Genomic DNA, 24,842 nt, shown 5'->3' on the forward strand with positions numbered 1-24,842 from the left:
TCCAATGCCATAACACATAATGTCTCTGAGAGTCTCTGATGCCTGAAGTAGTGTTTGTGTGCGGGTGTGTGTATGTATGTACTTTGTGTACATATAGTACGTATGTGTATAAGCTTGAGTGTGTGTGTCTGTGTGTGTGTGTCCTAGTAACACAGTTCCCAACAATCTCTCTCCCGCCCTTCTTCCCTCTTTTATCAGTCTGTGTTCTCCAATCACTATTCCCACTTGTGCCTCTCTTCAAACATGCTGTTCTATCCCTCGTCATTTCCTCCTCCTCAAAGAGACAAGGTCAAAGAGTCCTGTATAAGTGCTTCAAACTCAATACAAGTATGTTGTCTGAGTGTTTCTTTTCAACCCCTTTGTCAAACATTGCCTCATAAATGCCGTTTCCTTCTTCCACGCTTAAACATTTGCAGCCAAATGGACAAATTTCATGGTATTTTTATTTTCAGCCCAAGACGAGAGTGACATGGCTTTAACCATATTATTCCTACTCTTTATTTTCTTTTAAAAGAGGAGGAGAGTAGGGGATACTGTAACTACCCTGTTAGTGGTGTTAACACCCAACCAAGCTCCGCTACTCCCCCCCTCTGCTCCCTAGCCCCTCTCCCTCTTCTCCCCTCCTCTGTTACCCTGGCCTATCAGTGCGGAGCAGTGGTCTGTGAAGAAATTCCCAATATCTAAATTTACACACTGTATCAATCTTGTTTAATAGACTGGAAAGCTTATAGCGGCCGTGGCAAGCCGGCAGAGAGGGCAGCGGTGATAAATTGTCGGTGTGCAGGCGACAGCCGCCCGTGATGTATAATGAAATATTTATGATTTATCCCAGCTAATAAACTGAAATGAAGTGCGTGATGTATGGGAACAGATGGGCCCTCTATTGATGCTGAAGCGGAGAGGCAAGAGGGGGAAGAAGAGACGGGAAGATAGGTGGAGAGAAGGAAACAGGAGATGTGATGAGAGATGCTCCAGAGCTAGTGAGAAAAAATGGAGGACAAGGATGAGACTGAGAAAAAAAACAAACAAACAAAAATAGTTGTGTGTGTTTGGCTCACACTAAAGGAGAAGATGAAAAAGTAAGAGTAAGATTGACAGAGGGATACAATGGCAATAATTAAATAATGTAGTAAAGGACAGATGGAAGATGGCAGTATAAACAGACTTCCATCAAAATATGATTCTTCTCCTAGAATTCTTCATCTTGTTGATTCCCGGTTGATTCCCGGTAAGACAGGGCCGGTTGTTTTGTTGTATTGATTTCGTATTTGAGGTGTAGACTTGTAGACCTGCTGCAGAGTCTGCAAAAACGCACAGCGTAACCTGGAAATATTCCTAGCAGGGCAAGGCAGGAAATGAGTCTAAAGTGTACTAGTGAGCTAACATTAGCTCGATTGCCAGCAATACATATTAGGCTAGTTACCTCACCAACTCACTGCTACCAGCCCAAGTGTTACAGCTGCTGATTCACAAACCTGACAGAACACCTGTCCACGGTTCACTGGCTGATGCTTCTGAACCACTTTCTGTGGATGGTTGGCAAGACAACAACCATGAGAAGATAGATACCACTCACATATCTGTCTGTTCTAAATGAAGCAACAGGAATTGTTTAATCTGTACAAAAACCGAAGAGTAATTCTTTATTACTTTATTAAAATTGTATAAAAGTTATTCTTTTATACAATTTTACAAATCAAAGTGCTCTGATAGGTCAAAAATACTTTCCTCCCCCACCCCACCCCATGAGGGAAACAAATACAAATGCAATCACCATTACACACAAAAACATCTAACTCTCAGCAAGAAAGTGAAAAAGCGTACCGTGAAACTTAAATTTAAAGCCGAGATACGTTTGATACGTTGATTAATAGCCTAAAATTTATACAATATTCCTACTGGTTTAAATAAACAATTTGATAGTATTTCTTTGTCTTTATTGAGCAAATATAGGCAGGTTGAGTTCTGTGATTGAAGCAAATAAATGCCTGTGCGATTAATTGAAGTTTTACAGTAAATCAAAAAATGTCAAAATATTGCTTTATAAATACCAGCCAAAACCAGTCTGTTTAATTTACTAAATATTTTTACATTACATTATATGTATTTATTTAATGAAATTTAAAGGTATTGTTTGATGTAAAAAATATATATTACAAAAACTGTCTTGTATGTCTGAAAAGGGTTTGTAACCAACATCTTGTCTCTATAATTAAATAAGATTCCACATATAAAAACTGTCATATTTAAGAATATTGACAAATTAGCCGTAAAACTTGTAATTGTGGAAAGTTAACTTCTCCTGAGTTCATTAAACCCACAAATGAATCCTGAATGAATTATCCTCCGTGTCCTCAGTGGTAGTGTAGCTACTGCCTATCCCTATCCCTGACCATTGTTGACCTCTCAGCCACCACCTTTATTCAACCGTCCAACCTTAACTACGGCTTAACCTCATCACAGTGTCTCGCACACTCACACACACACATCCATTCCCTTCTCGGTCTCAGCTGTGGACGCACCACCTGTAATAATCCAAAAGGACACCTTCCTGTTCCTTCTTTTCTCCTCTCCGCTCCTTTCCTCCTCTGTCCATTTTTCTCCCCCCCCGTCTCCCTCCACTCATCCATACTGACCCATTTCCTCTGCTCGTCATCCCCAGGCCCAGCTGAGCCCCTCTTCCCACATACTGTACTCATCCTCCCCCACACCTGTCCCCCAGACACCTACGTCTTTGTGTGTGGAGGACTCATCCATCCACTGCGCTCTGTCTTGAACACACGCCTGCTTGCCAGGGTGGCTGTGGCTCAGGAGAGAGAGTGGGTCGTCCACTGATCGTAGTGTTTGCAGTTCAATCCCCAGCTGCTCCTGTCCATATGTCGAAGTGTCCTTGGGCAAGACACTGAACCCCAATTGCTCCATGCATGGTAGTTTGCCATGTATAAATGGGTAAATGAGAGGCAAAATTGTAAACCTCTTTGGAGTCCTTGTATCTAGTCATAAATATATAATATGTAATATGAATGTTAGGTTAGGTTGTCTCGTGGCAAGCACCGCTCAGAATATGCTTCAAGCAATGAAAGAAAATATACAAGTTAGTAGAACAAGCTAATAAATTGATGATTATGCCAGTAAGTAAATGGTCAAACTTCAGTGTTTGCCATGCTAGCAGCATCTCTATGTATGGCAAAGTCCGCATTTGGTCCACCACTTTGGTCCGGACTGAAATATCTCAACAACTATTGGATGGATCACTGTGATAATTGGTACAGATATCCATGGTGCCCAGAATATGAATCCTAATGACTTTGGTGATTCACAGACCTTTCCTGTAGCGCCACCAGCAGGTGTCTTACCCTAATGCCATTGCAGCATGCTGACATTCACATTTAACTCAAAGTACAGAGTCTAACTACAGCCTCAGTCACACAGTCACTGGCAAGGCTGTAGACTCTTAGTTTTGTATGAAATTACAAAAACACCAATGCCAGTTCACAGATTTTTTTTCAATCAATCCATCCATTTTCTAACCTGCTCTTAAATAAAGAAATATACAAATAAATAAAATAAAAAATATATATGGACCATAACACTTTCTGACTGGATTTGTGCTGCCTGTCTCCTTGTGTCTTTTAGGAGACACAGCTGTCTTTAAAGATGGTGTGTACTGGATCATGGGCCGCAGCAGTGTTGACATTATCAAGAGTGGTGGCTACAAGATCAGTGCACTCGAGGTGGAGCGTCACCTACTGGCTCATCCAGACATCATAGGTAAGAGTGATGTACAGGTTTAGTATTTAAGAAGGACAAGAAAGCATTTTTCATTGTTTTGGCTCTTTTCTGTTACACATTGGATGTGAAATTAAATGACTTTCAGGGTAAAGTGTCATGGAATTTCAGAGCATTTACATTAATATTACGTAAACACTATAGCTCTTTTTATGCAGTATATTATCCCCCAATTTGAGACAATGAAATAGGACAGTGATCCTGAACATACAAACAACTAAACAGTGGAATGGTCTTCACTGTCCCCTAGATTTAATAGACCATTTAGAAAAAACATACCACACTGTTTTTCTGATATGTATGTAAAAACCCTCTAATTAAAAATAAGAGTCAGCACTTTTAACCCCAGTCATTGATCCGTTTTAAAATCAATGCGCAGAAATACAGAGCCAGCACAAAAGTTACAGTGTCTAAAGCATTGCACTGCAAGATGAAATTATTTGAACAGTTGAAACTTATCATGTCTGTCTTTGTGTAATTTTAACCTTACAGATGTGGCTGTGATTGGGGCCCCAGATGCCACATGGGGTCAGAAAGTCACTGCAGTGGTGCTGCTGAAGAAGGGGAAAAGTATGACCCTGCCAGAGTTGAAGACCTGGGCAAGGTACTGTGACTGTCAGAGTTTTGTTTTGTTGAGTTTTGTAGACACTGCCTGTTGGTTGGCTCTCTAAAGAAATTTGAGCATTGTCTTGTGTAAACTTGCTTTGGGAATGATGCTCAATTCATGCCACAGTTTTATAGGCATGTTATCATTTTCTCCTCTGTGGAGTGTAGGCTACAGGGTTAGCAACCGATAAATAGCTGTGGATAGGATTTCAGTTTTGTGCTCGTGGGAACTAAAATAGGGAAGATGCTTACAAACACATGGGTATAAACCAGCACCGCTGTATTAAAAAAAAAAAACGCTGCCCTGTCATTCATTTCAAGTGCAGTCAAAAAAGGTGCAGGGTTTCCCAGCAAAAAAAATTAACCTGGCACACCTTTTGACATATCACAATGCAATGTCAGCCAACAATGCACTACATTCAACAGTTAAGTACATGCAAGTTCACCCTCTTGGTATAGGTAGAGTTTATTTGCAATGTCAACGTCGTAGTTGTACTGTTTACGTTCTTGGGTTATAAAATTCTTTCTGATAGTATTATAAGCTTTGTGGCGGCAGGTAGACTCCAACCTGTACCACCAGTGAACTTGACAACCAATCCACCAAACCTGAATCCACTAAAAACAAAGCACAGAGAAGAGCACCATTTCCCATTATTGCAAAGGAGTGCTGACCCTGTCTTGGTTAAATCTTATTACGGTGATTCAAGAAGAAGCTCTTTGTCAGTCCTGTGGTAAACAAATGAAGGCTCCTAATGCAGACTCTGCAGCTCTCCAAGCAGTTCAGCACACATATCCCCAGTGACCGGCCCTGAAGTCTTCCAATCAATACGAAGGGATGTGAGAGAAGGAGAGGCCAGAGATGGACTAATGAGGGGAGCTGAAGGAAAGACAGGAGATGAAAAAGAGAAAGATGTGGAGAAAGCGAACAAATGATTGGTACGGAGGGCTTTGTCTTACATGCTAAAAGCTTTTTTTTGTTCTCTTTCCATATGTAGAGTTTATTTTGTCTAGCGCAGACAGTTGGTGGTGACATGAAGCCCGTCGCTTTGGAGTGACTGAAGGCAAAATGACTCTCCTCTTGTTTTTTTATTTTCCTCCTGCTTTACTCATCCTCTACATAAGATTTTGTCTAACTCATTTGTACACTTTTTCTTAATTTCCCACCATCTGTTTTTTTCTTCTACACTATCTTTCTACTGCCCACCACTATCATTTATTCACATCTCTAAATTCTCTGAATACATTTTGTGTGTGTGTGTGTGTGTGTGTGTGTGTGTCAGGGCTGTGGGCTCCATATGGTGTGGGGGTGTTAGATCCTACTGCTGTGGCCTGTTGGTCCAGCGTGGTGGATTACTACTGCTGCCTGTGACCCAGGTTAACACACACACACTCTCTCTTACACACACAGTGTTTGAAGCCACGGGTGCTGCTAGTGGACAGACAGTGCCAGCACACAGCCCACTGAGGCCAGGGTGAAGGGGAGAGAGAGGGAGATAAAATGAGACATAAACAAGTAGATGGATGCTCACTCTTCAGTGCCCTGGCTTCAGCTGTCAGTCCAAATCTCTATCACACCCTCTGCGCCCCACAGTGCGTTGAACACACACACACTCATGCACAAACACACTGCCCCGGAGAAATTGGTGACACGATCAAGCCCCATTACAGAGACATGTATGTATGCACATATACTCACTCACACTTTACTCACTGAGTCAGAGAGACGGAGACATCTGCTGAAAGGAGTGTTTGATGGCAGCAGTATGAGTCATTATGCTCACTTGCACCACACAGCAACTCTCACACACTCACAAACACACACACACTCGGGCCCAAACAAACAAACTAGGTTAGAAGATAATAGAAAAGCTCCGGGCTTCAAGACTTGACGTAACAACCATGCACTCAAAACGGAGAAAATAAAACACTTTTAATTATCCAAGCCTTCTGTTTTTCCTTTTATTATTATTTTTTTTTATTTCATCTCACAGTGATTATATTGTTTTGTACGAAGGGAATTGTCTGTGTCTGGAAGGCGTTTGTGGATATTAGGGAGGAGAGCTGCAGAGTGTATGAAGGACATTTCTTTCCTTATCTCGACTGCTCTGCCACAGGGCTAGCTTTTGTTTTCCAATTGTTTTCTGCTTTTGTTTTGGTTTTTTTTGTTGCATATGTGTGCGTGCACATATTCCCATTCATGTGTGTACATTGATCAGTGTTGTGTGTGTTCTTGTACATGCCTGTCTAAGTTGAGTCTTTGTTTACGGTTAGTAAACAGTCCTAAGTGTATTAACATCAGTGTTTATTGCAGGGAGCACATGGCACCTTACACCATCCCCACAGGCCTGGTGCTGGTGGAGGAGGTGCCAAGGAATCAGATGGGCAAGGTCAACAAGAAGGACCTCCTGCGACACTTCTTCCCATGACTGGACCGCTTTGATATGTGTGACAACATACAGGTTCCTGGGTAAAGAACTTCAGGTTCCTGGGTAAAGAACTTCAGGTGTATGTCACTTCCTGCCTGTCCCCATCTGGTCCTTAGGACAGAGGAAATACAGAGTAATGGATAAAAACACCTCATGGAAAATGACATAACCTCTGAGGTAACTTAATCACAACTACAAACACTGCCACAAAAGTAATTCTATTACAATGATTGCCAATTATGCCAAGCATTTGTTATAAATTACTATGTAATAGGGGTCTGGAAAATACCCCTTTGATTTGTATTTGTTTCTGAGACATGTGTGCCCAAATTGCAACTGAATGTATCAAGAAAAAGTCCAAATTATCTGAAGTGACTTCAAAAATTGTTGTTAAAATTGAAACTAACCAACATGGATGTGACAGACATACAATATGTAACATGTTTTCAAGTACTGTTTATTCATATGCAACTGACTACAACCCACTTTTCTAGGGTTTGCAATTGTAGCAGTGTCCCAGGTTCATGTTATTATTATTGTAGTATATACATACTGTATTCTGAATTCTTTGCAAGTTTAGTGTAGGTAGGATTTTCATACAAAAATATTACAAAATTAAGTATGCTCAAAACAGTCAGTATGCACACTAAAAACACTTGATTATTGTGTCTGCTCTTTATGGACACTGTTGCCCCACAATGTAATGCAAGGAACAGCTAATTTAGTCTGCTTTGGCGCCTGGTGAATAATTACACATACCATAAGCATGATGTTCAACTGTTCGACTAAATGTACTTAAACGCAGTGGTACCTATTGGTACGGAGTGCTTTCAGTACTCTTATTGGTATATTTTGATGTTTTATTGGTGAAAATGGTGTGATCAGAGAATACTGAAGAACAATTTTGGTAGTAGAATTGAGAATCATGATTAATTACACCCAAACTAAATAAAAAGCCAATGTGGTGGTAGAACAGGAGACATGATAAACTTAAATGAAATATGATTGGTGAAAAAAACCCTGTTAATATTAGGTTCTTAGCATTGGACACAGACTGATGCTCTTGTAATTACAGATCATGTTTATCTGAAAATTTTAATGTTTTATAAATTTTGAATTACAAAGTGTTATGAATTTATTTTTGTTTTCTACTTTTTCATACAATACTTAGTTATTACAGTTGTTTTCTCTGCGTTTGTGTGCCTGTGCAGCTGTGGTTACACAGGTGTTATGAGAGCCTGAAGGCGGATTCTCTAGCAAGGCACAACACCACAGCTGGGTGCCCCGCACTCCATCTGACTAACCTTCTCGCTCCGCACACTCTTCTCACCTCTCATCCTTTCTCATCTCCATTTCTCCAATACTTTGCCTCTTCTGTCTTTATCACAAGTCAGAATAGATTGCAGTGGCACCGGGACCAACTTGACTGTGAGACTCCTTCTGAATGAGCCTTGGCGTGCTGCCAGAATAGGCAGAGAGTGCAAGAAGAGATGAAAGAAAAGGCAGAGAGAGGAGAAAAAATATAAAGCAGGACTGAGAGATTGGACTCTTAACAAGAGCTGGCTAGAGAAAGTTGATAGAGGAGAGGGGGATGAAAGAAATGAAGATTTGGAAAATGTCAGTGTAGGGTTTTGAACAAGTGATATGCAAAGGATTTGGAGATAAAGAAGAAAAGGAAAGAGAGAATGAGGCACTAAAATACGGTTGAAATAAACAGTCCTGATGAACAGCCAGAGAGTAGAGATGGAAAGAAACACAAGTGCAACCCCCAGCTGATACAACCTCCTGTCCGCACATACACACATACATACACTCGTCCGCCCACAGTCACCAGAGACCTGATTAAGAGAGCAGAGCTATCGATCTGTGGGCTGGCAGGCCAGGATGGATGAGCAGGCAGGGCTGGAAGAGCACCAGAGGACAGCTTCAGTGCCCCCAAATCCCCCCGCCACTCTGCCCAACCACCCACGCCAGAGCTGGGAGTTGGCCAGGGCCACGCAGGAAGGCTGGGGCTGCCACGCTGAGGCTGCAGCTAGCATCTGAGGGCTAAAATCAGAACTGAAGAATATAGAACTGGTGTGCAGTAATAGATATACTCCACTGTAGGTGTGTGTGTTTAGGGGGGCACTCAGGACAGGTTCCAGTGCCTCCCTGGTGCACACAAGGGGGAGGGGAAGTTGGTGGATATTCCCTGGACTCGTGCTTGATGGAGTGCTCGTGCCCTTGAACTACATCCACCTCCCTCTCTGTCTCTCTCAAACACACACATACATTCAAACACTCCCTGCCTGTGTTTGCTGGAGCGTGGTGGAAGAGGTTGTCTGCAGATGGCTGCTTATTGGGCCCCAGGGTCCTTGAGGGTGGGTTATGGGGGACACCGGCGAGGTTGTTTATGTGTTCGAGACACATGGAAAGTTTGGGTAGAATGGCAAAGGTGTAAAAGAAGCAGGTGATGTTAAAAAAAAAAGACAACAAGAGAGTTTATATTGTCATGTTGTTTTGGTGTCTTTTTACTTTGTCACATGTTTAATGTAAGCCTGCCTGCAAGGTGATATTTAATTTAGTTTCCTTGTCAGACGATAGACACATTAGGTTATAAAAGGAACCAGCTGGCATCACAAGCTAACAAAGAATTGAAACAGTATTACATTTCAAAGAGATATTTTTTATTACATCGAGCACACTGATTGAATGCCAGTTCATTCAATCATTGATTCATTTTCTCTACCCACTTTTCAGAATCATATCCCAGCATAGACCTGGTTGAAGGCAGACAGAAATGCTTGACAGTTTGCAACTTCACCACAGGACTGAAAGAGACCCATGGGCAGTCAGTCAAGTCGTTATAAACAGAACAAAGGACACAAAGACAGGTATGAAAGAAGAAAGAAATCATAATTTAATTTAAGAAAGTATATGTGAAAGATTTACTGAAAAAGAAATGTTATAGACAAAAGTTACAAAGTGGTTAAGAAAGCAATTGAAAAGCAACTTAACACCAGCTGACCTCCAGTAGTTTAACCTCTCATCTTGCTATCATCTTGTTATGTGGAAGTGTATTTCAGGGTGTCTCACAACACATTCAAGTTTCAAGAATGGTGTGGAGTTAGTCTTTAAGCATAAAACAAGGCACAAGCACAAAATGGAATTAAAACAGAAGTAACATTTTGGGAAATAGGCTTATTTGCTTTCTTACCAAGAGTTAAATGAGAAGATTGACACCACTCTTGTGTCTATGCATTAAATGTGACGTTAGAGCCAGGTGCTTAGCTTAGCATAAATACTGGAAACAGCCAGCCTAGACGTTACTATGAGGTTGCCACGCAATGAGCAGAGTCTCACTGAAGTCATGGCCCAGAAATGGTCAGGCAAAGCAACAGCAAAGGGAAACCGACAAATCTACAAGCTCATGTTGCATTTGCTTTGCTAGCAGAGCAAATTTGGTCCCCCTCCCAGTCAGACATATTTCCAGTCGACCAGGCCGATCACAACCATTTATCTAATATGTGGTGGTTTTGATATGATAACTGTACAGAGGAGCGCCGCTGAGGCATTTTCACAAACAACAAAGATGGCTGCCACTGATGTGGAACATTCTGTTGAATCTGCTATCGTTTCAGTGTTAAACGAACTGGACCTCTGGATTCTTATGGCAAAAATAGACATATGGATGCTACACTCATCTCTGCATGCTGTAGTCTGTTTACATTTTCCCGTTGCTCAGCGCTGCATTACACGTTTTGTTGCTCTGATTGGTTGTAGGTTTATCCAATTTTGGTCTGTGCATGATAATACCCCTTAGAGATCAAAAATGAACAAGTGAATGAATGAGAGATTCCAGACTAATTCACATTGGGTCATGTCAAGCTAAATTCAGCACATAACCCCTCTGAAAACAACAATGTGAAGTTTTTACATTTCAGTGTTTGTACGAATTAAACAAACTTGATGTAAATTAGTAAGCTTTAGAAATGCTAGTAAACAGATTTTGTTTCTTTTGGATAGAGCCAGATTTCCCTGTTTCCAGTATTAATGCTAAGCTAAGTTAACATTCATGCCTGTAGCTTCTTATTTACTGCAGAGACACAGAGGTGTGGTATCAATCTTCTCCACATCAGACTCCCAGCAAGAAAGCAAATAACCTTATATCCCAAGTGTAACTATGTTTTTAAAAAATATCAATATAATTTAAATAGGATTATCTAACAGTAAGTAGTAAACTATTCCAAAGATTGCAGTCTCCCTTCATTGTAGGTCAAGCCCAGGGAAAATCAATGAGACACTGAGAGTCTTAGGTTATTATATGGACACAGCAATTCAGAATTGTACTCAGGGGCTTCACCACGTTGTGCCTGATATGCAATAACTAACATCCTCCCTCTTCTCTTTGAACACTGACTGCATAATAAACAGGTCAGACTGAAGTAATGAGCCAAAGAAATACAGCAGCCTCCCAATTCATAGCAGAACTGAATTCATACAACACTGGTTTGTTGTACACCACAGACACAGAAAACAGAATATCAGGCTACAATTATGCAGTCAAACATTCACATGTGTACACTTTTGACAATCACAAAAAGCTTTGGTTCTGCAACTACTTGATCAACGCGACAGGCGTTATGGATGTAAGTGGGTAGACAGAGGAGTGATGGGAGGATGACAAGCAAGGCTCTTCAGCCCCAGGGACACCCTGAGTATACAGTACACATACACACACACACATACAAACACACACATCAGTGAATCCAGAACCCCACCAGGTCTGTGTGGGTGCGTAACCGATGCTTGTAGTGGCAGGTTGTTGTTTACATGGAGCTCATGTTTATTCTAAAGTTGCTTGCACATCACTGGCTCTGCCTCGGGCTTTGTTCCTGTGAAACTCCTGCTGAGTCGCCCTCTGTTTTCTCTTTGTCTTTTTGTCTGTTGACCTTTTTTCCAATTTCTCTCTACATCACTCTCTTTTGCAGTCCCGCATTCCTATCTACATTAATTGCATTTGTCTCATTGTCTATGATGTTCTGCAACATGTTTTTAACGATATAGGTGATGACATGTCAAGTTATTCTGCATATATACGAATTGATGGAGCTCTGGTGTGCCACTGTTGTATCCAGTGGTGGAAAGTACAGTTTGCTTGTTTTATCCAATTACTCCAATTACTTGTACTTTACTTGTGCCTTTCCATTTTATGCTACATTATACTTCTCCACTACATTCATCTGGCACCTAAAGCAAGTAGTTACTTTTTAGATTAAGATTTTATATGGCCAGCTATATATGTTGCAATGTTAAAGATTAAACTACCCAACAGTATAGAAAGTAGTTACAATTTGCTCCACCTCAATCATCTACCGCTTACATATTAATACATCAGTCATAATGATCCAAAGGTATTAATAAGTGACCATTCTGCATGATGAGTACTTTTTATACTGTAAGTACATTTTGTTGCTAAAACACATCTGTACTTCTCCACTTTTACTTATTTACACTTTTATTACATTTTCTGCTGCGGTCTGTCTTGTCTTTGCAGTTGAATACAGCAAAAAAATAAATAAACTTTTTGAGAAAGAAAATACAGAATCAATAGTGAATTATCATGTTCTAGCTCTCATAACTCGGCCCACTCAACAATGGAGAGAGACAAGGTCATGAGAGAATAAATAGCAGGCAGACTAGGTAATGATCTATCATTCTGGACAAGCGGCTGCACCCGAGAGCGGGCTGGCTGACAAGATCATTAATAAAAGCTGCTGGGAGAGTGATCGATCGGCCTGATGGATGATCAGAGCCACAAATACTATAAAACACCTGGATGTCAAGCCTCGTCTCTTTGAAGAGAGGGGAGAGAGCCTTAAAAAAAAAACTCCAGACCCCAATAGGGAGTCGTCAGAGGGGATCAAACCCAGACGCTCAACCTCTGTACTGTGCTGGGAAATGACTTCAGTGATTTTATGCATGTGTTTGTGCATAGCTGTGCTGTATATCTCTGTGTTTGATGCTGCGTGTTGTAGTCCACAGAAGCTCAGTGTGAGAGCATCAGTATAATTTGGGGTAGATGAGGGAGCAGCAGGTGTCGTGCGGTACAGGCTGCTGCAGCAGTCCACCGTGGTGTAATGGGAGGTATTTATTATTGACGTGCTGCCCTCACACCATTACTGAGCTCTGTGGTGGTAATCTGTGTCTCTCCTACGTATCTCCACTCCCTCCTTCTCCTCTTTCTCCCCGCTCTATCTGTAGTATCTGCCAGTGAGTTACAGTGTCTCTTTTGTCATCTACACACACACCTTACTCAGCAGTTCATCTCGATTTCTAATCTTTTCGGTGAGAGAGAGAATGAGCTCAGAAGGAGTGTAGTCTCCTTGCATGGCTGCGTGTATCAATATCTGTACATTGATCTGGCCTCGCTTCTCCTCCTCCATTCGTCCAGATATAGATTGGTTTTCCCAGCAGGTATCTGTGCCTAGAATCTGACTGATGGGCGGAGTGCGTGAGGGAGGGTGTATTGAACCAGGGTGTCCCACATGCCACTAGAGTGTGTTAGACCGCTGAGCAAAAAGGACTGGGAGGAGGAAAGGGGGGCGAGGTTATGCAAGTCTAGCAGACAACGGGAAGAGGACTGACACACTTATCTGTTTCTGAATTGATATAAAGAAAGATGTGCGTAGGGCTGCAGTGGTCATTTTCATTATCAATTTATTTTGGATTATAACATATTATTATTATTGATATTGTTTTTATTTTAGGTAACAGTATTTCGTTTTTTTATGTATGAAGAAACATGAAGAAATGACAATAAAAGGTATCTTGAATTAAACTGTTGATTACTTTAAAATTGACCAATTAATCGTTTAGTATATAACAATCCAGGATGACTTCTTCACATTGCTTGTTTTGTCCAACCAACAATGCAAAATCAAAAGATATTGAATTTACAATGATATAACACACCATAAAGCAGCAAGTCCCCACAGCCCCACAAGAGGCTGAAACCATATATAGTTTGATATTTTTGCTTGATAAATAATTTTAACAATTAACGGTTTATCGAAATTGGTGTTATTTAATTTTCTTTGGAGCGACTAATCGATTGGCTTATTGTTTCAGGTGTGTTTAAGGTGTATAACAGTATGTGGGCATGGGTTTTTAACCCTTAAATGCGTGAGTGTTTTGACACTTTTAACTTAAAGTACACACCCCAGGTCTTTAGAGAGCTGATACTCAAATAACAGATTTAGCTACAAATTAAAATAGCATTGCATGAAAATTGTTTCAAACAATTATTCTGTGAAAATATTTGTGGGTTTCTCAAGACCCAAGGTATGCATTTAAAGGTAAAGGAAAAAAGTTTTAGATCAAGTGTACCCTCTGTTTTGATTACTGTTAATAAATGAAAGCATTAACTCAACGTATAAACTATATACAGTTAATAAAAAGGATTGAGATCTGAGTTTAGGTTGGGTGTATGTATGTGTGAAGAGACATTTTAAGTTTTATGTGTGAATGTGTTTTGTCTGTATGTGTCTGTGCTGTTGCCATCAGTGCCTGACCATAAATCAGAGGCCCTCAGGCCGTGGGATTGCCCAGCTCGTGGCTCCATGTGTAATTACAAAGCTGACATTTAAACAGCAGCAGCCATATTTCACTCGCGCCAACGCTGGACGCAGAGTGGTCTACGGATGGAGTAAAAGTTTTCAAGTAGAAAAAAAGACAGGAAAAAATCAATAAGAGATAGAATGCATTCTAATGCCTTGTTAATGGACCCGCATATTAATTATTCAACGGTGGCCATTTTGTCTGCTCATTAAAGTGGCAGCTGAGAGGAGAAATATGCAGCATTACTCTGCCCTGCTCTGCTCGGGCAGCGTTACTACCACATTTGTGGTTGTGCTGCTTATTCTCTCACAACACCAAACTGGATCTGTTGGTTCTGTGTTTGACACACATCCATATTTTATCTATATCAATCTGCTCCTTAGCCTACACTGCTTCTATGAGATATGTTATTTCTGTCATGTACAACTTTTTCAAAAGGTCAAATGCATCATTGAATATCATCTGTAAAATCTGAATAATTTCACCTCATTCATTCATTTTAGTTATTTGTGTGAGATTACTTTCGGACAATTTCTTCCGTTCTACTCATTGTGGTTGTAACAACACTGCTGTCACCCGCAATCACTGAAACATTTTCTCAGATGGAAAAACTTGTCCTCTTCAGTTGCTTTCTCCACCACATCTCTGTGTCGCAGGTGTGTTATATCGTCATGTTATCTTTCACATTACACATCTGGAAAGTGCAACTTCACGCATGTTTACCATGTCAGACACCATTTTGGGAAATATTGGAAATCATTTTGCACACTGACATAGAGGTAGATGAGGCAGGCTGAGGAAAAGTGAGACTATAAATGTCATGTAAAATTACATCCCTTCATCACCAGATAACACCCACACTCTGTGCCACGTCTCAAATCTATCTCCTAGAAATTATGTTTATATAGATATTCTTCTGTCTGTATAGAAGTCTGTGTACAGGCAAGTCAGTCTGAATACACTGCAAAATGTTGATGTTAAAAATCAGTCTAGACCATAACCTTAAAACGTAGTTAAATAAAGTGAAGAAAGGAAAAAAAAACTTTTTAAATTATTGTTATATTGAATGTCGTGATCTGTTTTATTCAATAACACACATGTGAAAATTACTGATTCAGAAGCTGTACTGCAAACAAGATGAATCACCTCTGGCTTGATTTGTCCTTTTGAGTGAAACTTTACTAAAATGACTCGGAAATGTAATGATTTTCAAACTATTTAACCATATTTTTTAAGGCGATCATGTATTATTATGACATTGAAAGAGGCTTTAATCCAGGAAGGGCCAGTACCATTGAAGGCTGATATTGGCAGGGTGGGCCAGTAGTTAGTAAATGTATCTGAGGTGGGAGCTGTGAGACAGGGGGGAAAATTAAAATTCTTCTTTGGCCTTCTGTCAACCTGCGTCTGCTGACTGCTCAGAGGAGCTGCTGCGTGACGGGATTCCTAATGACACTGCAGCAGCCATTGCCACAAATTGCTTTGACTTGATTTATTTCTCCTTTTACAACCCCACCCCCCAACACCACCATCCGCCCAACCAATGCTGCTCCTCCTTTCTTCCTCCCAACATCGCCATTCAAGCATTCAGTTTCTCTCTCTGTCTCTCTCCCCCTCTGCCTTCATAGACACTGTGCACATGGGACACCATCTTCTAGTCTGCACCATGCCAGTGGCACGGAACATCTGTCTCTAGGTCCCCCTGCCACACAGTGTTAGAGTCAGGGTAGGTCGCTCACTCGACTGGCCAGTCTGGAAAGGCCTGTGGGCAGAGCAGGGCAGGACTGGCGTGGATATGAGGGCGTCCAGGCGGAAACTTGCCCCCAGGTCTATCCTGCTTTGCCTGCCTCATGTCATTTGTATCTATTTGTGGGTGTGTGGGTAGGGGTGTGTGTGGAGCTTTTGCAAGCATAGACTGTGTTTTTGTAGGTCAGAGGCCACAGAGGCATCAAAAACAACTAAAGGCTGCTTCTATGTGTCCTCTCGCTCTGTGTGTTTTTCACTGAGCGTCTTTGATGCTGTTTGACTTTATGAAATTTGTGTGTGCCATGCACAAACCTGCGTGTGTGTTTTTCATCCTTGCGGCAGTGCACAACTAGCAGCGATGCATCCCTGTGCTCAGCCACTGTTTGACCAGTTTTAATCTCCTTACATTTAGACTGTTTAAATTGTCTCAGTTCAGTTAAGTTCCTATTTACCTAACCAAAGTGGAATGCTATCAGAGGCAGCAGGCAGTAGTCTGCCAGTCACACAGCAGATAGCTCCTTCATGCAGCGACAGCCCAGATAAGAGGGAATGGGGGGAAAGTACTGTTTAATCAAATAGTGGAGGGAATAGGGGATGAGTGCAGGGAGCCTGGGCTGGGTTCTACCAGCTATTCATAAATCCATCACTAAGTTTGTATGTAAAGTCCTTCTTTAGTTCTTAGTAACTACTTGTCGGCTTCAAACTAGTGATTTACTAAATTGGGTTGCACCTTTAAAACTTGAGGAATGTCTTTTTTTTAAATTGGTTGCTAGGAAACATCTGTAGCACTGTCCAGTCAAAAGCAAGTTGCTGTGCAGCATCACAAGTTGTAGCATAACTGCTAAATGTGACAGTTGTGACAGAGAGGCCCAAAAGATATTTTAAACTTAAATGGCAATCCTTTGTAAATGTAGTTAGTCATTCAGTCTGACGTTTTGTAATTTGGGGTTCTTTTTTGTGAAATGTAACTTCAATTCTTCTCCAGTTAGTACATTTTGATCAAGTGTCAGCTCTGATATGTCGACCATATTTCATGTTAGTTAATTTTTACTTATCACTGAACAGATCATACACAGTTTTAGCAGCTTTGTCAGGTGGTTCAGTTAGCTATATACGTAACTGTTAGACTCAGCAGTTAGTGGTGTAAATATTTAGTAACAGCTAATCTCGATATGAGAACTAGTTTGTTGCAACACGTTTTAATTTGGTGAGTTGGAGTCATCCTTTTTGTAAACAATTGTGTTATAATGATGCTCAGTTTGAACTTATTAAGAGTGGGTACAACCAGCTTGTAGTGTGCTTAAAGGACATATTTTATATTTCTCCCGTCCAGTACTTTTTTCTCCTTCAGTCATTCCATTTCGATATCTCTGACTGTCTGGTTCTTTCTTTCCATATCCATCCACCTTTTTCAATGCCCTTTTTAGAGGATGGGTTATTTATCATTTTTATACCTGGAGGTTTGAGGGCCATACATTGGCCTGATAGATGGGCAAGCCACTGATGTGCAACCACCTCAGGAGACACAAACCAGACAGCTATTTAGTTGCTGAACAAGACACATTGCTTTTCTTTTATTGTTTTCAAAGTGTGTGTGTGTGTGTGTGTGTGTGTGTGTGTGGAGGGGTAAGGGGGGAGTTAAGAGGAGGACAGAAAGAGAGACAGAAAGAAACAACAACAACAGATGCTCCTTGGCTGTCCAGAAAAATGCAGCAACTGTGCACAAGATGGGCTATTATCCATCTACAGTGTATCACTATGTTGTTGACAAATCAATGACTCTGACAGTGATGACTCTGTGTTACAGCAAACATAAAGCACTCAGACAGTCTCCCTGCCTGCTATGGAGACTGCAGCAAGGGAACACTCGGGGCAAGGGTACTCATAGCCAGGAGAGAGTGTGTGTGTGTGTGTGTGTGAGAGAGAGAGAGAGAGAGTTTGTGATTGTTGGTTTCAGTGTGTGAGTTTTTATTAAGCACATGTGTGTTTTCTGTGCTTGTGTGCAGGTGTGGGTGTGCAATGTTAATGTAGATGCACAGGAGTTGCTCATGAAAGCTTCATGCTATTGATCCCATTTTATGAATCATACATATTATTGCTAAGGCTAAATATTAACATTAATTAGACATACCTTTAGGTCCTATCCAAATATTTTCTGGAAGCACTGAGAGCAGTGCAGCACTGTAGTTCTTTAACACAAATCACCCTCAAGTAGTCTGCGGAGGCTTTAATGTGAGACTTGACCTGTTCCTGGTCAAAGCTGCTCTGCATTAATATCCTACAGACTAGAAATCTTGAGACAAGTTTGTAGCTCAGCCCACAACTGCAGCTTGTAGCTGAATGTCTGTGGAACAGTAATCCATTCATGCAGACATACTGTACAGTTCATGGGATTGATGGTTAACATTCAACATGCATGCTTAGACAGGGAGGCAGTGCGCTCCAGTGGGCACGTGCAGAGATATCATCTTTGTGTGGAAACTGGGAGTTGGAGATGGGGGGGTTGAAGGTAATGAGTTAGCCAAGACTTGAATTGTGAATCTTAAGAAAGGGGTGGGGTGGAGGGGGGGGGGTCATCTGAGTTTGATTGACAGGTAGTCTCCAAGCCCTCTGTGGCAGGGGCAGGTTACCCATATAGATATGAACGCTTGACTGCTGTCTTTGGCATATGGGCTTCTTGTTGCTCAGGACACATGAGCCCAATGGTCTCTAATGTGGAGTAAAAATAAAAAAAGTTGAGAGAATTCCACAGAGAAGAGAGGTGACTCAGTGATGCTGGTTTATTCTAAGGGGAATAATTTATCATTTTATCAGATGGGTGATCCTGGGACTCTCACTCAAATGTAGTCTAATTTGTTTCAGTTTAGGGGTCCTTGATGTGAAAAAGTTTGAGAAACACTGTTTTAAAGCACTAAAAACAACATGTTTCTAAAAATATTTTTAGTAGTATCTAGCCAAACAGCATCTGATTTTCCAAAAAAGAACTCCGATACTGTTCTTTAAAAAAAAAAACAGTAGGTCATTTAAAAACACTTGCTGTTGTTCTAGAATCCCTAAAGACAGTTACAACCATCTGGGTGAAAAACGGAGGCATGTCATTTCCGCCTACCATCTTTGTTTGGATTACGAAAAAGAGGCAAAACTTTTATCCTGCAGCTGATGGGATATTTTTTCATCCAGATGGTTAGAAGAGTCTTCGCAGATTTTTGAAATACCTTCAGAGAAGAGGTAGATGTTGATAACAACATTGTGGGTTTTTCAAAGATTGAAAATCACTCGAATGTAATGGTAACACTATAAAAAGCACAAACTGAGGCTAAGCTACGTCTATGAATTGCCATGGACACTGTTACTGGAAAGACATGTTGCCCTTTCAATTAAATTTTTTTTTTTTAAATGTTGTGAGCAACAACAAAAGCAATACACTATTTCTCTGTTGTGAAATTCCCCACCACCCCCACCCCCAGCACTGTGAGGGCAGAGCTCAGGGTTAGCTGCAGAAACCCTGTGAATGTCCCCGTACTCAATACACCACCCTACTGCTCAAACTAAAGAGGCTACATGATCTATTGTGATGTTAAGTGAACAGAAAGAGGAAGGGAGACAAAATCATGCCAGAAGTAAAAGCCCTGTGAGTGTAATTCTCCACTCAACTAAGCAGCGCCTCTGACGTTATCTATGCACAGACACAGGAGAGAGGAGAGTAGCGGGGAGAGAGGACAGGGGAAGCTGGAGGGGTTAAAAGGGAACAACGTCAGCGGCACACAGGCAAGAAGACAAGTGTCGACAGCGACAGGAAAAAGACGGAGGCTGCCCATGTGCCCTCCACCCGATCCCCCCCTACCCCCACTCCCCTCCACTGCAGACAAGCATATGTGGGCTGACAACATGACATTGCCAGTGTAGAGAGGGAGGGACAGACAGAAAGAGAGAGAGAGACAGAGAGAGAGAGAGACAGAGAGAGAGAGAGAGAAAGAGGGAGGACCAGGAGCCTCGGTAGCCCTGACATCCTCGACTCTGACAGCTGATGGAGGCAGATTAGGCTCACGCACGCACCCAACTGTCAACCACCTCCCACCCCATCCCCATCCACTCCTCTCCTCAATTATATCCTCCCCCATCCAAAAAAAGGCCTTTCCTCCACTCTTCTTCATCCCTCTACTGCTTCTCCTCTCTGTCTTCGCCCTCCCCTGGCCACGCAAAGACTCCCAAACTCTCCAGACAACCTGACAGGAACACACACTTTCATGCACTTTTTTTCCCCAGAGAAAGTCAGCATTACAGGCTCAGCGCTGAGGGGATGATGTTATACGAGTGGGTTTGCATCACACAGGGCTTTGTGAATTTGGTACTGATACAATGTTTGTGCTTTTGCTTAGCCAGCCATGACCCAGCTGTATTGATAGCCAAGGTCTAACAACCGAATCAAGATTCAAGTCAGAAACAGCAATGTCGAGACCTGACTACTGAGAGAAAGTTCACGCAAGCCGTCTGCCTATTACTGTACACAGCAGATATCCATTACCGTAATGTCTGTAATCCCCATGACTCAGGTGCCCTCACACAGCCCAGATGCCTCCTGTGGGGCTGGCTAAATGTATGGACACTTAGCTGATGGGTTGGCTATGTATATAGACACATAACTTAACTGTGCATCAAGGGGTTTCTGCACTAGTTTCTTATCTCAGCGTGAATAATAGGCTCAATTTTTCTGGCTGGAAGTTATTGTTTATGGTTTGAAAAAGAGCAGAAAGCCGTTTTGTGTGTGTGTGTGTGTGGGGGGGGGGGTTGTGTGTGGGTTGTTTGTGTGTGTGTTGTTTGTATATTTCTGTGTAAGAAACAGAAATCTGACATTTTAGTCCGACAGATAAGAGGTAGAGAGAGGCAAAGAAAGTACTGTATGTGTGTATATGTGTCTACTGAGGCAGACATCCACCCTGGGACAGTATGTCATCGATTGAGTTGCAGGAAGAGGCCTATTATATCCAGCCATGGTTCAAGCGGGGGAGTCAAGTGTGTCATATGTGTTGCCTCTAATTGGCAACCCACCCTGGTGGAGGCTGACCGGGGCAAAGGCAGAGCTGCAGTAACCCAGCCACCTCCCACTCTCACACACTCACCTCCCTTCACTGTTGCCTTTGGAAGTGTTACATTGTGCTGTTCAAGGCTATTGAGTCACTGGTGCTTTTCTGCACTGACAAAGAAATGACAGATTTGTAAATGATGTGAACGCAAATACATATTCAGACTCATTATAGCAAACAAGGTGACCAAGTAACTATAATGCAGATTGTATTGTTCTGTGTCTATAGTGCATAGTAGCACATGTTGCAAGGCTTTTGTGTCTGCAGTTGTGTTATTTTGATTAGCTGACTGTTACTGTCTGATCTTTATATTGTGAGTCAGTGTCTGCTTTTTTTTCTTAATATTTTGCTCTCCGTCCTCAGGGTCGTTATTTGTTCTGGTCTTCAGACGGATCTCTTGTTAGACACCCTCAAGTTTCACATCTCTCCTCGCCTCTCTAGCTAAATGCTTACATGGTCTAACACTGCCCCCTGCAGGTGTATGAAGTCACATCATCTTCTTCAAAAAGTAGAAAATACTGCCATCACAACAAAATAAGACATGACTTTGGCAGTGCACAATACAGTGTTCATTCTATGAGTGGATGCAATCTAATGCACAGATTGAAAAAAAAAAAAAAAAGTGGAACTATTCAGTCTTTCTGAGTCTATGCTGAGAGACAGTTGAACTTAACTTTTTAGCTTTTTATTTATTCATTTGTTTGTTTGGTTTATTATTTTCCAATAAAAATTATATAACGGTAATCATACATCACACTAAAATCTCTTTGTAAGCAAAGATATGTAATAGGATATTAAATGTATTTATTATTTAAATGTAAATGTAAATGCTCTATTTGTATAGTGCCTTTCTTTCTTTTCGACCACTCAAAGCGCTTTTACACCACATCACATTCACCATTCACACACATTTATGCACTGAGCCTAAGTGCTCAAACAGAAACTAAAATTCACACACATTCATAAACTGGTGGAACAGCCAACAGGGGCAATTCGGGGTTCAGTATCTTGCTCAAGGACACTTTGACATGCAGCCTGGAGGAGCTGGGAATTGAACCATCGACCTTCCGATTAACAGGCAACCCGCTCTATCTCCTGTACAAATATAATACAACTTTTTATGTTGTTTTATGTAGTTTTTTTAATTTTAATATGTGATACTATAGAAAAAAAAACTGCAACTCTGGCAAATGTCTGGCAGCGGATCAGTGACTCACACTGATGGTGCCAGTTTCACTTGTACATTATACATGCAGAAATGATATTAGTGCTTTGCAGTGCACTTTAAAGGGTGTTAGAGATTTGTCCTAATTAGCTGCTTACTTAGAGGCTGTAATACTTTGTTGGCATCAGAATTGACTTCCTGTCGACGAGGCAATTAAGCAGGCAAAAATAACCCCAATAATAACCCAAACCCTAAATGAAACTAATAAATAAGTCGGGTGGCATTAGCTTTCTTGTAAAAAGGGTTTTCCAATTTATGTTCTTGTTGAACAAAAATAGAAGACTAGCATGAACTAATGAGTTATCAAGATACACAAGATTTGGTTGTATTGTTTGTTCCCAGACAGAGGTCAAGAGCCCCAAGCTGGAACAGTCACAATGTGAAGTAAAACATAGCATATAGGCAAATGAAAGTGTCAGTGCAACAAATTAATTTAAGTATTTAAATGAAAATGCCTCATTAAAGCAAAAATAGTATCAATACAGAGTTCATCCTGTGAATTGTGAAAGCCTAATCAACACTTAAGGAGGGGATTTGTCTGTTAGAGAAGATTTGTCCTCATAAGGCAACAAAAACTCCACTATATTTTACACATTAAGGGCTGTTAAATACATTTTAAATATGTTTCATATTTTATTGTCAAATATTAATTCTTACCTCCAGTAAAGAGGACACTTTGACTAAAAATAATGCAAACGTCATCAAGAGTAGATTTCCAGATGGTTCACCACTGTGCCTGTCAATGGTGTCAGTGTCAAAACCAGGTGGAGGTTTCCTCTGCATCCTGCCAATATTCATCAGTAATAGTGTTACTGTCTGCCTGGTAAGCCAGACAGCTACCAAGTTAGGTTCCTTATTTCCTGATCAGTGGGGGCTGCAAACCACCTGTGTGTTCAGAAGAATATTGTGCGGTGACTTGACTGCAACTTCAAGAGCACCCCAAGTCTTTTTTGCTATTATCACCTCAGTGGGATCCTGCAGGAACAAGCCTTTGAAACTTGTGATCCCATCTTTCACCGTGTTCTGCTGGGTCTGATACTGTAATTCAAAGTTGCCAGGGTGGTGCTGTGCACAAATGCTGCTTTTGCATGTCTCCTTTTCTCTATCTATCTATCTATCTATCTATCTATCTATCTATCTATCTATCTATCTATCTATCTATCTATCTATCTATCTATCTATCTATCTATCTATCTATCTATCTATCTATCTATCTATCTATCTATCTATCTATCTATCTATCTATCTATCTATCTATCTATCTATCTATCTATCTATCTATCTATCTATCTATCTGCACAACTATGCAAATCAGCATTGATGTTTTATCATTAACAAAGGTTCAAATGACCATGTGAGCTCTACATTTAACATTTTGCAGTTCATTGTTTCTGTTTTATGGCCTGCGAATGTTTTGGTGCACTCTCATTGCCAGAAACCAGACTCCGGATTAATGATAGTAATTGCTGCTGGTTGTGTAAATAGGCAACTGTTTGTCAACAAGTTTGCTATGTGAACTTTATAAAGTGATAATATGCGGTGGTGGAAGAAGTATTTAGATCTTTTACTAAAAGTAGAAATGCCATTGTCAAAGAAGATTATATTACAAGTAAAAGTCATGTGTGTCTGCATTCAAATTATAAAAAAAATTTAAAGGTATTATCAGCAAAATGTTCTGAGAGCATCAAAAAGAAAAGTATTCATTATGCAGACACTCCTTTCAGGGTTTTGCAATATATCTATATCTATACACTACTTGTTACTTTCACATTAAAGCACTGCATCATATTTCATAAACTCCTCACATGTGTTGCTTGTAAAATCTTAATCCGAAAAATAACTAGTTACTAAAGCTGTCAAATGTAGTCGATTAGAAGTATAAAGTAAATAGTAAAATAAAGACACAAGTAAAATACAAATACTTCAAAATTGTAAAAACTGTTCTTGAGTAAATTTACTTAGTTACATTCCACCACTGATAATATGTCAATAGGTGCGTTTGACTTAATGCGGCGCTGCGCAGAGCTGACTTAACGTGACGCATGCTGGTTAGAAATTGTGTCCGACTTTAGCCAGCGCTGGAAAATGTCACATGATATTAAAACCTTGTGGGTATGGAGGGATTATTGGGTCATAACTAACTAAAAATCGTAATCGGAAACTAAAAGTCGAAGTCGAAAATGAATTTGATATTTAGGATTGGGCATTTAGTCATTTAGCCATTTAGGATTGGGGCTTTGGTATTTAGGATGGTGTATTTTGTATTTAGGATAGGGCATTTAGTCATTTAGCCATTTAGGATTGGGGCTTTGGTATTTAGGATGGTGTATTTTGTATTTAGGATAGGGCACATTGTATTTAGGATTG

General features: G+C 40.8%; 1 protein-coding gene across 3 annotated transcripts in view; it reads left to right on the forward strand.

Annotated features, from left to right (window-relative positions):
- The window catches only part of acsf3 (acyl-CoA synthetase family member 3), a 52,433-nt gene that overhangs the window by 24,872 nt on the left and 2,719 nt on the right, over positions 1 to 24,842 (forward strand). Inside the window, exons 8-13 of one of the 3 annotated variants that reach the window (XR_005442180.1) lie at positions 3,637 to 3,771; positions 4,282 to 4,393; positions 6,707 to 6,854; positions 6,899 to 6,998; positions 9,561 to 9,694; positions 21,614 to 21,837. Coding sequence is in view for 1 of the 3 variants with exons in the window: in XM_038700856.1 (XP_038556784.1) it covers positions 3,637 to 3,771; positions 4,282 to 4,393; positions 6,707 to 6,821 (362 nt within the window). In the remaining 2 variants the exon portion in view is untranslated. Of the gene's footprint in view, positions 1 to 3,636; positions 3,772 to 4,281; positions 4,394 to 6,706; positions 6,855 to 6,898; positions 7,960 to 9,560; positions 9,695 to 21,613; positions 21,838 to 24,842 lie in introns of those variants that run through there. The other 2 variants (XR_005442179.1, XM_038700856.1) reach the window with 2 other exon arrangements.

The sequence above is a fragment of the Micropterus salmoides genome, unplaced genomic scaffold (assembly GCF_014851395.1).
Source record: "Micropterus salmoides isolate LMB-PRFRI ecotype aquatic unplaced genomic scaffold, ASM1485139v1 Ms_hic_scaffold_6, whole genome shotgun sequence".
In the NCBI taxonomy this organism is placed as follows: Eukaryota; Metazoa; Chordata; class Actinopteri; order Centrarchiformes; family Centrarchidae; genus Micropterus; species Micropterus salmoides.